Here is a 10363-nt window from a genome sequence, read left to right as displayed (position 1 = left end):
ATAATACAAAAAAAATAATACGGCCAAAAACACAAAACAAAACAAAACAACAAAACAAAACCGAGAGCGCGGCGGCGGCGGCGGCGGCGGCGGCCTGGGCGGCCCGGGCGGCCGCGGTTACACGTGGGTTGCGTCAGACCCGGGCCCGCTGGCGTCACCGCGCTCGGCGGCCCGGGGTCCGGCCGGGCCCCGGCGGCGGGGGGCGCGCGGGGGGCGGCGGCGGCGCTCCGCCCCCCCCCACTCCCCCCGCCCCGGCCGCGGGTCCCCGAGGCGCGCGCGCGCGCACGCCCGGCCGGGGCGCGCGGAGACCCCCGCGGGGCCCCCCCTCAGCCCCCGGCGGCGCGAGTCCGGGCCGGGTGGGCGGCGCGCGGCGCTAGCAGTGTCCGGAGGAGGCGAGCAGGGGCTCGGGCAGCTGCTTGAACAAGTTCCGCAGGGTGCTGAGCTCGCGCGACAGCTGCTCCACCTTCTTCTGCAGCCGCTCGTTCTCGGCCGTGAGCTCCAGGACCTTGTGCTGCGTCTCCAGGTTGCGCATCTTGGCCTTGTCGCGGCTCTTGCGCACGGCGATGTTGTTGCGCTCGCGGCGGATCTTGTACTCGTCGCTGTGCTTGTCCACCGCCTTCTTGGCCTTGCCCTTGGCGGGCGCGGCGGCGGCGGCGGCGGCGGGCGGCGCGGCGGGCGCCCCGGGGAAGCAGGCGGCGGGCGGCGGCGCCTTGGCCTCGGCGGGGCTCGGCGTGCCGGGCGGGCTGGACGACGACGACGTGGACAGGCTCCCGCTGCTGCCGCTCGGCACGGCCTGGTAGCCCAGGTAGGCGCGCAGGGCGTAGGGGAAGGCCGCCATGCCCGGCGCCCCGGGCTCGTCCTTGCGCTTGCAGTCCGCGGGCTCGAAGCCCGGCTCCGCCTTGAGCTCGGCGGGCGGCGGCGGCGGCGGCGGGGGCGGCGGCGGCGGCGGCGGCAGCGGCGCGAAGCAGCCGGGGTGCAGCGCGCCCTTGGCGGCGCCCAGGCGGCCGAGGCTCACGTAGCCGAAGTCGGCCGCGCGCTTGGCGCCCTTGCCGCCGTAGTCGTCGGAGAAGAGGTCGGAGAGGAAGTCGTGGTGCGGGCCCGCGGGCGCGGCGGCGGCGGCGGCGGCGGCGGCGTCGAAGGCGTCGGGGCCCGGGCCCAGCGGCTCCAGGTAGGGGCTGAAGTCGATGGCGCGCTCGTGCTCGCCGATGCTGCCCGGCTCGCCGGCGCGGGCGGCGGGGGGCGCGGGGCCGCCGGGGGGCGCCGGGGCCGCCTTGCCGCCGAGCGCTGCAGCCAAGCCGTCGGCCTCGTAGTAGAAGTTGGCCACGTCCATGGGCCTAAAGGCGGGCGGCGGCGGCGGCGGCGGGAGGCGGCGGCATGCCGGGTCCCAGGCCGCCAGGCGTTGCATGAACGCGGGCGCCGGCTCGGGGGCCCCGAGCGGCCCGGCCCGGCCCGGCCCGCGGGCGGCGCGGCCTCGGCCCGCGCGGCTCGGGCTGGGGCTCCGGGGCGGCGGGGGCTCGGGCTCCGGGCGGGCGGGCTCCGGGCGGGCGGCGGCGGCGGCGGCCGCGGCGGTGCGGGGCGGGCGGGGTGGCCGGGCCTCGCGGTCCCGGGCGCGGCTCTGACTCGCTAAAGTTTCTCCCGAGCCCGGTTATTTATAAGGCGGCGCCTGGCAACGGCGCGTCACGGCCCGAGGCCGCCCCGGCCCCTCCCGCGGCCGGGAGCGCGCCCGCCGCGGCGCCCGGGACCCCGAGCGGGGGGCGGCGGGGCGGCGGCCTCGGGCGCCGGGGTCCCCGGCCGGGCCCGGGGGAGGGGGCGGCCGCGCGCCCCCGGCCCGCCCCCGGCCCGCCCGGGGATTGGGAAGCCGCGGGGGCGGCGCGACCCCGCCCCCGGGCCGCCCCTTCTGGGCGCGCGGGCGTCGGCCGGCCGCGGAGGCGGGCGGAGCGCGGGGCGGAGCGGGGCGCGGGGCGGGGCGGGGCGGGGCGCGGGCCGGGGCGGGGAGAGCGCGGCGCCCTCCCTCGCCCGCCGCGGCCGCCGCCCGCCCCCTGCCGGTCGGAAGGCGCTCGCCGCGGGCCCCGGGGAGCCCCGCGGGTCCCGGCAGCGCCGCCGGCTCCTCCGGGCCCCGCTCCGGGCAGCGCCGCGCGACGCGGGGCCCGGGCGGGGGAGGCGGGGTCTCGGGATGGGGGGCGGGAGGGGGGTCCCGCCGCTGGCCGCCGCTCGGCTCCGCCCCCTTCCCTCCGCCCCCGCCCACCGGGGCCCCGACGGCCGCCCGGGCTGAGTGGCCGCGGGCGGGGTCGTGGCCTCCCTGGGCTCCCGGCGCCGTCCCCACGGCCCTGGTCGCGCGGGCCTCACCCCGGTCCCCACGCGCACGAGCTCCAGGCCGGTGTGCGCAGGCCCGCTGGGTCCCGGGGCTCGGCCGCCCCCCAGCAGTGAGCCCCGCCGAAGGCACCGGTGGAGCCCGGCCCCGCCCCGCCGGCTCCCGGGACCGGCGCGCCAGGTCCGGGCTTCCAAAGCCTCGATGGCTTTGGGGGCTGTGGAAGGGGGGGGGGGGTCCTGTCCTTTGCCAGCACGTGACGCCTCCCCCCAGAGCCGTCCATCACCCCGCCGAAGGCGCAGGAGACCAGGCCGGCATCCTGGGCCCGCGGGCCCCGGGCCGAGACCCCATTCCCGGCCCCTGGGCCGCTTCCTGGCCCACCCTGCTGCCCCGCTCCGCGGCCGGGCTGCCTGGGGCTGACCCCCGGCCCACTGACCCCAGCCCTGGCCCCAGAGGGCTGGCAGACATTGCTCAACCTTGGGTGTTATCGGCTGAGCTGGGGTGACCTCCGCCCCCAAGAACTGGAGAAATGACATCTCCCTGCGCCCTTGGGGCTGGGGGCGGGGGAGGAGATACTAGCCCAGCCGGCCCTCTCCGGGCTTCCCGGCAGCCTCCGGGCTGGGGAAGGATCAAGGCCCAGAGAGGCGGGACAACATCCCCAGGGCTGCCCAGCCGGGCCCTCCTGGAAAGTGGGGCGCTCGGGGCTCCAAGAGGGCCTCCGGGCCCCACTGCCGGACAGCCACTGTTCTCCGCAGGCCTCAGTTTCCCCCAGTCTGCCCCCGCTTAGGCGGTGGAAGACCAGGGCCTGTGGGCTGCTGTTCTGCACCAGCGCTCTCCTCCAGGAAGCCCTCCCTGATTGACCGACCATGGGACGCCCCAGCCCCGGCTTGACACCCACAGCCACTTCCTTCCCAGCCCTTGTCCCCCCCCCAGGTCTCAGCTGCTGGGAGGGGTCCCCATCTCCTGGCCTGCTCCCCACACCTAGGACCGGGTCCAGCCCACAGAGGTGCTCAGTGAGTACCAACCCATGAGGTGCCTGGGCCTTGGGCCCTCGGGCAGAATGGCCGCCCTCCCCAGCCTTGAGGGGCGCCGGGTGCTGTGTCCCCCACCCTCCCCGATCACGTCAAAAGCCCCTGCGGTTGGTCAGAGGCGAATCCTGAGTCACGGCTGGGGACACAGAGGCCAGGCCGCGCCAGGCCACCCTCGGGGACCAGGGGAGGGCACAGGAACTCGCCCCTCCCGCCTTCCCCTTTGGGGGGTGTAGTGTGCATCCTCATGGGCGTGACACTCTGCGCCCCACTTTCCCGATGGAAAAGCTGAGGCCCAGGGAGTGGAGGGCGGGCCCTGCCCGTCACCGCGCCCCGTCACCGCCCGGCCGGGGTAGCCTGATGCCAGCAGTGTTCTAGCAGCCTCCGCGCAGGGCCGGCCCTGCCCAGGAGCCCTCGGCACCCCCAGGCCCCAGGCGCCTCCCCTCCGGTCTCCAGCCAGCATTGGGGTTCTCCCGCACCCCGCGGGGGTCCGCGCGCTCTCTGTAGGGCTCCCTGGGCGGTGGAGGGGCAGCAGGCCGCCGTGAGCCTTGTCTGGGCGCGTGCTGCCACCGCATGGCGGGACCTGGAACTGCAGGCGTGGCTCAGCGGCCCCAGGGCAGAGGACGGGGCTCGAGGCCGCCGGGGGCTGGGGCCGATGGTTACCGGCCGCGGAGGGGAGCAGACGGACAGGCCGGCGCGTGGGGGCTCCGGACCCGGAGGCGTCCAGGGAAGGCGGAACAGGTGGTTCTGGGAGCTGGGGAGAGGCTCGAGGTCCCGTCCCGTGGGATCGCTGCGGAAGGCCTGTTCACGCGACATTTCCCCCGCGCGCCCCGCGGGGGCCTGGGAGCAGAGCCGGCCCGGCAGGGGGGAGAGCCAGTGCAAGGGCCCTGGGGCGGGGCGAGGGGGGGCACACAGCTGTATGGTGAGGTAGAGGTGGAGTCCCAGGAAAATGGGCCTAGAAACAGTGGGGGGCACCAGGAAGACTGGCCTTCACCCCAGAAGTCAGGAGCACCGAGCTCTGAGCGGAGGAGGGGGCCCCCATGGTTGCGTGTGGAGCCCGGGCTGCAGGCCGCTGGGGGGGGGGGTCACTCCAGCAGAGTGGGCGTGGCCCAGCTCCGCCTCTGCCCCAAGGGGGGCTGGCGGGGACCCGGCCACCGCGCGGGCCACTGAGCGTGGCCGGGGAACTAACGCTCAGCCGCAGCCAAGGACGGAGCTCACGCAGGAGGAGGCATCAGAACCCAAGGCCAGAGGCTCCCGGCGAGGTCACCACGCCCACAAGAGACACCGGCAGACCCCGCCTCAACGCCGAGAAACATCAGCTGGACACCAGCAGGGCCGCCTGCACTCCTAGCGACTCAGGAGGCCGAGAGCCGAGGATCGGGGTTCAAAGCCAGCCCGGGCAGGAAAGTCTGGGAGACTCTGATCTCCGATGAACCACCAGAAAACCAGAAGTGGCGCTGTGGCTTAAAGTGGTAGAGCGACAGCCTTGAGATAAAACAGCTGAGGAGCAGCGCCCGGGTCCTGAGTTCAAGCCCCACAACCAACAACAAAGTAAAAGTATAAAACTGTGCCTCAAAAAAGCGCAGTGGGCAGAGGGAGGACAAACCATGGAACGAGAGGAATGTCCGCAAGTCACAGATCTGGATCTGACCAGGGACCAAGAGCCGAACTACGTAAAGAGTTCCTACAAGTCAACAACAACAGGGACTCTCCACTTAAAAAAAAAAAAAAAAAAAGGACAGTGAGCTCGAGAGAGGTTTCTCCTGAGAAGCTGTTATCCCGCGAACTGGGGTCCATGCTCACCCCGAGGGAACTACACACAGCCGCGCACCCGCGGGGACGGGCGTCACGCAACAAAAACGCAACACCGAGTGTGCAGAGCGCAGAGGCGGCCGCGTGGGGCTCCGCGCAGTGACTCAGCAGCTCTTCCCTACGGGGCTGGGCGTGGTGGCCACCTCCTATAATCCCGGCCTTGTGGTCCAAGGCTGGCCCTGGCCAAGTGAAACAAGCCAGACGTGAACGGACACGTACCGGCAGCGGCTCCTCCTCGGTCGCTGCAGGGTTCCGAACCCGCACCAGCAGCGGAGGCGGGGAGGCGGGCACCGCTCAGGGCCGGGGGGGCGGGCAGTGGGCCGCGTGTGCTCCCCAGAGGAGGAAAAGTGGGGCTGGGAAGGTGGCCTAGCGGTAGAGCGCTTGCCTTGCGTGCATGAAGCCCCGGGTTCGATTCCCCAGCACCACATATACAGAAAACGGCCAGAGGTGCTGTGGCTCAAGTGGCAGAGTGCTCGCCTTGAGCAAAAAGAAGCCAGGGACGGTGCTCAGGCCCCGAGTTCGAGCCCCAGGACTGGCAAAAAAGAAAAGAAAAAAGGAGGAAAAGTGGCCAGGCACCCGTGGCCCACGCCTGGAAACCCAGCTACTCAGGCGGACAGCTGAGGATTGGGGTTCAAATCCAGCCCCGCCAGACAGCCCTGAGGAGCCCTGGGAAAGCCGGGGCTCAGGGGGGCCCGGTGCACGCCGCGGCCGGTAGCACCGAGGGACGGACAGCAGGGTCCTGGGGCCACATCAGCCTGGAAGCTTCTGTGAGTAAGCGCCACACGCAGGGCGCCAGCGCGGTCACCCCAGCTGCGGTCGTGTCCCCGCCCCGTGCTGGTGAGGAGACCACGGGCCGCGCCAGCCACGCCACGCAGTGGGCACACGCCACCTGACACCGAATTTCTAGAACCATCTCCAAGATCTGCCCTTGATTGAAAGAGAGCCAGTGGCAGGCCAGTGGGGGGGGGTGCAGACCCCACAAAATGAGGGCTTCTTCCTGCCGGGACACCACCACCCCCACTGGCTGGGGGGGGCTGTGCGGCACTGCACCCCAGTTCTGAAGTCAGTGGCTCTGGGGCCGCCGGGCCGCCATGTTTGTTCGGGCTCCTGTGGGCCAGGCACCCACGCTGGCGGCCCCCGTGGCTCCCGTCCCCCGTGGCTCCCGCGGGGCCTCTTCCCGCAGCCCCGGGGCACGGGAGGGGCTCAGGAGAAGCTTGCTCAAGCCCCCCACGTGAGGCCCCCCGGGAGCCCAGCACCTCTGCCCCCCACCTGCGGAGACACCCAAGGCCGGGCTTGCCCGCCTCCTATGTCTGCTCACCCTGTCCCCCCTCCCCCAGCTGGGGGCCGGAGCCCCCGGGACGCCCCGTCCACGAGACCCCCACACACGCAGGAGAGAGTCAGGCGGGCACAGAATGGGTGCTGAGTGATCTCAGGACCCCAACACACACGCACACACACGCACACACAGACCCACCCCACAGGCCCCCATCATAAACACACTTTTATCGTCAGCCTTGGGGCCTGGGCGCTGTCCCTGAGCCGCTTGGTGTTCAAGGCTAGCGCGCTGCCGCTCGAGCCGCAGCGCCGCTCCCGGTTTTCTGGCGGCGCGTTGGAGATGAGTCTCGTGGGCTTTCCTGCCCCCGCTGGCTTTGAACCCCGACCCTCAGCTCTCAGCTAGGATGATAGGCGTGAGCTCCTCAGCGGACAGCTGCAGTTCTGAGAGTCGCCACTGGGCGGCGCGGAGCCGTCTGAGTCCTGCTCCGGGTCTGTCCTCCCCACCCCCCCCGCCCGCCCCCCCGGAGCCCGCGGGGCCTCTGTCCCTGGGCACAGAAGGGGGCGGGGGGCGGTGAGCACTGGCTCGATTCCATACGCTTGTGTCTTTTCCCTGCACCCCATCCTTCCACACAGGAACAGAGGCGGCCCCTCGTCCTGTGAGCTCCCACCCACCATTCAACATGGACCAGCCAGTGGAAGCACAGCTTAGAACAAGTTACCCCAACATTTAGCCACAGAAAACACTGGCCCATGGGCTGGGGATATAGCCTAGCGGCAAGAGTGCCTGGCTCAGAAAACACTGGCCCATTTTCCTGCCGCGCCCCAGACATTGGGGAGCAGCACCGCCCTGAGACGCACCCAAGGTGACCATCAGGCCGCTGTTGGGACCATGGTTTCTGGAAAACTCTGCCATTGCCCCATCAAAATAGAATGAGAGTCAGGCTCTGGTAGCTCCTGCCTATAATCCTAGCTACTTGGGAAGCTGAGATCTGAGGATTGTGGTTCAAAGCCAGCCCACACAGCAAAGTCCATGACCATAAAAGCCAGAAGCAGAGCTGTGGCTCAAGTGGTAGTGTTCTAGCCTTGAGCCCAGGCCCTAATTTTGAGCCCAAGGACCAGCACATAATAATAATAATGATGATGATGATGGTGATGATGATGATGATGATGATGATGATGATGATAATGGAATGAGTCACAGATGCAGATCACACATTTGAATTATACTTTGGTTTTGGTTGGTCGTGAGGCTTGAACTCTGGATCTGTGCATTGTCCCTGAGCTCCTCAGCTCAAGGCTAGCGCTCTACCACTTTAAGCCACAATTCCACTCCCAGTTTTCTAGTGGTTAATTCGAGATAAGAGTCTCATGGAGGGCTGGGAATATGGCCTAGTGGTAGAGCACTTGCCTCGTATACATGAAGCCCTGGGTTCAATTCCTCAGCACCACATATATAGAAAAAAGCCAGAAGTGGCGCTGTGGCTCAAGTGGCAGAGTGCTAGCCTTGAGCAAAGAGAAGTCAGGGACGGTGCTCAGGCCCTGAGTCCATGCCCCAGGACTGGCAACAAAAACAAAAAAAGAGTCTCATGGACTTTCCTGCCTGGGCTGACTTTAAACTGTGATCCTCAGATCTCAGCCTCCCGAGCAGCTAGGATTGCAGGCGTGAGCCACCAGCACTCGGCCTTAATTATACATTTTTCCAGTAGTCATGTTTTTTGTTTTATTTTGTTTTTGTTGCCAGTCCTGGGCCTTGGACTCAGGGCCTGAGCACTGTCCCTGGCTTCTTTTTTGCTCAAGGCTAGCACTCTGCCACTTGAGCCACAACAGCGCCACTTCCGGCCATTTTCTGTATATGTGGTGCTGAGGAATCGAACCCAGGGCCTCATGTATACGAGGCGAGCGCTCTTGCCTCTAGGCCACATCCCCAGCCCAGTAGTCATGGACAGTTCAAAGCCAGCCTGGCAGGAAAAGCCCTTGAAACTCCACCTCCAAAATAACCAGCAAACTGCGAGACTGGAGCCCTGGCTCAAGTGGTGGAGCATCAGCTAGGCAAACACCCTGGGTTCAAACCCAGGCACTCTATAAAAGGGAAAGGTGAGATGGGTTGTGACCATTCACGAAGCCACTAAACCGAGGGGCTTTCTGACGATGCTCATTCCCGTGAGAGCTCGGAGGCCCCGCGGGAGTCCCGTGGGCGCTGCAGCTGTGTGGCCGTGGCTTCCAGCCTGGCGTCCCCGTGTGTGTGCTCTGTGCCTGAGGCTCCTGGACAGCCGGCATGACAGGCCCCCGACGGGGCGGTGGGGTCCCCAGCGCGGTAACGGCCAGGCCAGCGCCCACTGTGGGGACCACAGCCCGGCCCCCGCTCCTGCCAGCCCAGCCCAGCCTCCAAGCCCAGCCCCACTCTAGCCCTACTCTAGTCCTACCCACTGGCCTCCCAGAGCACCACCCCCGCCCTCAACGCTCCCCCTGGAAACTGCGCCCACCTAGCCCTGCTGGCCTGCAGTGCCACCTTGCACCAGCAGGTGTCACCAGAGAATCCCAGTTGGCCACAGCCCTGCAGTGCCCTGTGAATCCCGTTCCTCCTCCTCCTCCTCCTCCTCCTATCATTCCAGCCCTGGGGCTCGAACTCAGGGCCTTGGGTGCTGTCCCTGAGCTCTTTCACTCAAGGCTGGCCCTCTACCACTCCAGCCACAGTTCCACTTCCAGCTTTTTTGGTGGTCAATTGGAGATATGTCTCACGGACTTCCTGCCTGGGCTGGCTTTGAACCACGATCCTCAGATCTCAGCCTCCTGAGTCGCTAGGATGGCAGGCACGAGCCTCCAGCACCTGGCTTGCTCCGGTTTTAAGGGCATGGGTGGAGCTGTCTCCTGCCTTCCCACCAATCAAGTGTGCACAGAGCTGGGTCACCTGGTGCAGCCCCAGGTCTTGGGGTCCTCGTGCCCCCATGGGAGGAACCCCTGGAAACACTAGTATGGTCCTGTTGGGGCTGTGCCCCCCCCACACCCACGAAGGAAGCTGGCACCTCCGGCTGCTTGGCCAGGCTGGGTATGCTGGCTGGGGCCGGGCGTCAGACGCCCAGGGCAGGTACTGGACTTGGTCAATAAAATAGGAGGAGCCCAGTCAGGACTGGGCAGTGCCTAAGGCCCCGCCTACTGGGGGAGGGAGGCCCCAGCTGTTCCAAGCACGTGTGACCACACCCACTGCCCTGGACGTCCGCATGGGTGGCATCATGCCAATCCAGTCACCCAAGCAATAAAACGACCTGAACATCGCGGCGTGAGGATGGACGTCCTCAGAGGCCAGGTTGTAAGCAGCGACCGGCCTTCCTGCACTTGGTGCATTCCGGGGCTCCTCCTTCCCCAGCCGCCCTCCCTCAGCTCGGCTGGCAACCAACTCTGGTTTGCACATAAGGAACTTACCGGAAGAACATCGCTCCCCACCCTGCACGGGCCTGGGCGCAGGGTCAGAGGGCAGCTAACACCACATCAAGCTGGCAGCAGCGGCCCAAGGCCCTGGTGCCAAGGGCTCCCCCCTGTCATCCTAGCTATACAGGAGGCTGAGACCTGAGGATCGCCGTTCAAAGCCAGCCTGGACAGGAGAGTCCGTGAAACTCTTATCTCTAACCAGCCACCAGAAACCTGGAAGGGGGGGGGAGAGGCAGGGGGAAAAATGAGGGAGATAACAAGATGAACAAGAAATATACTCACTGCCTCGCATAGGAAACTGTAACCCCTCTGTAATTCACTTTGACAATAAAGGAAAAAAAATAGTCCTCAGTTCCATGAAAAAAAAACAACTGGAAGTGGCTCTGTGGCTCAAAGTGGTAGAGTATTAACCTTGAGCTGAAGAGCACAGGGACAGCGCCCAGGCCCTGAGTGGAAGACCCAAGACTGACAGAAAAACAAGTTTCACAAGACTTTCCTGCCCAGGCTGGCTTCA

General features: G+C 67.5%; 1 protein-coding gene across 1 annotated transcript; it reads right to left on the bottom strand.

Moving 5' to 3' along the window:
* Positions 1-264: 264 nt before the first annotated feature.
* On the bottom strand, positions 265-1758 carry Cebpb (CCAAT enhancer binding protein beta). Its single transcript, XM_048337435.1, has one exon. The coding sequence runs from the start codon at positions 1403-1405 to the stop codon at positions 374-376; it is 1032 nt and encodes a 343-aa protein (XP_048193392.1). The 5' UTR covers positions 1406-1758; the 3' UTR covers positions 265-373.
* Positions 1759-10363: the final 8605 nt, after the last annotated feature.

This window comes from Perognathus longimembris, unplaced genomic scaffold (assembly GCF_023159225.1).
Source record: "Perognathus longimembris pacificus isolate PPM17 unplaced genomic scaffold, ASM2315922v1 HiC_scaffold_5407, whole genome shotgun sequence".
Classification (NCBI taxonomy): domain Eukaryota; kingdom Metazoa; phylum Chordata; class Mammalia; order Rodentia; family Heteromyidae; genus Perognathus; species Perognathus longimembris.
This window is presented reverse-complemented; position numbering and strand designations above follow the sequence as displayed.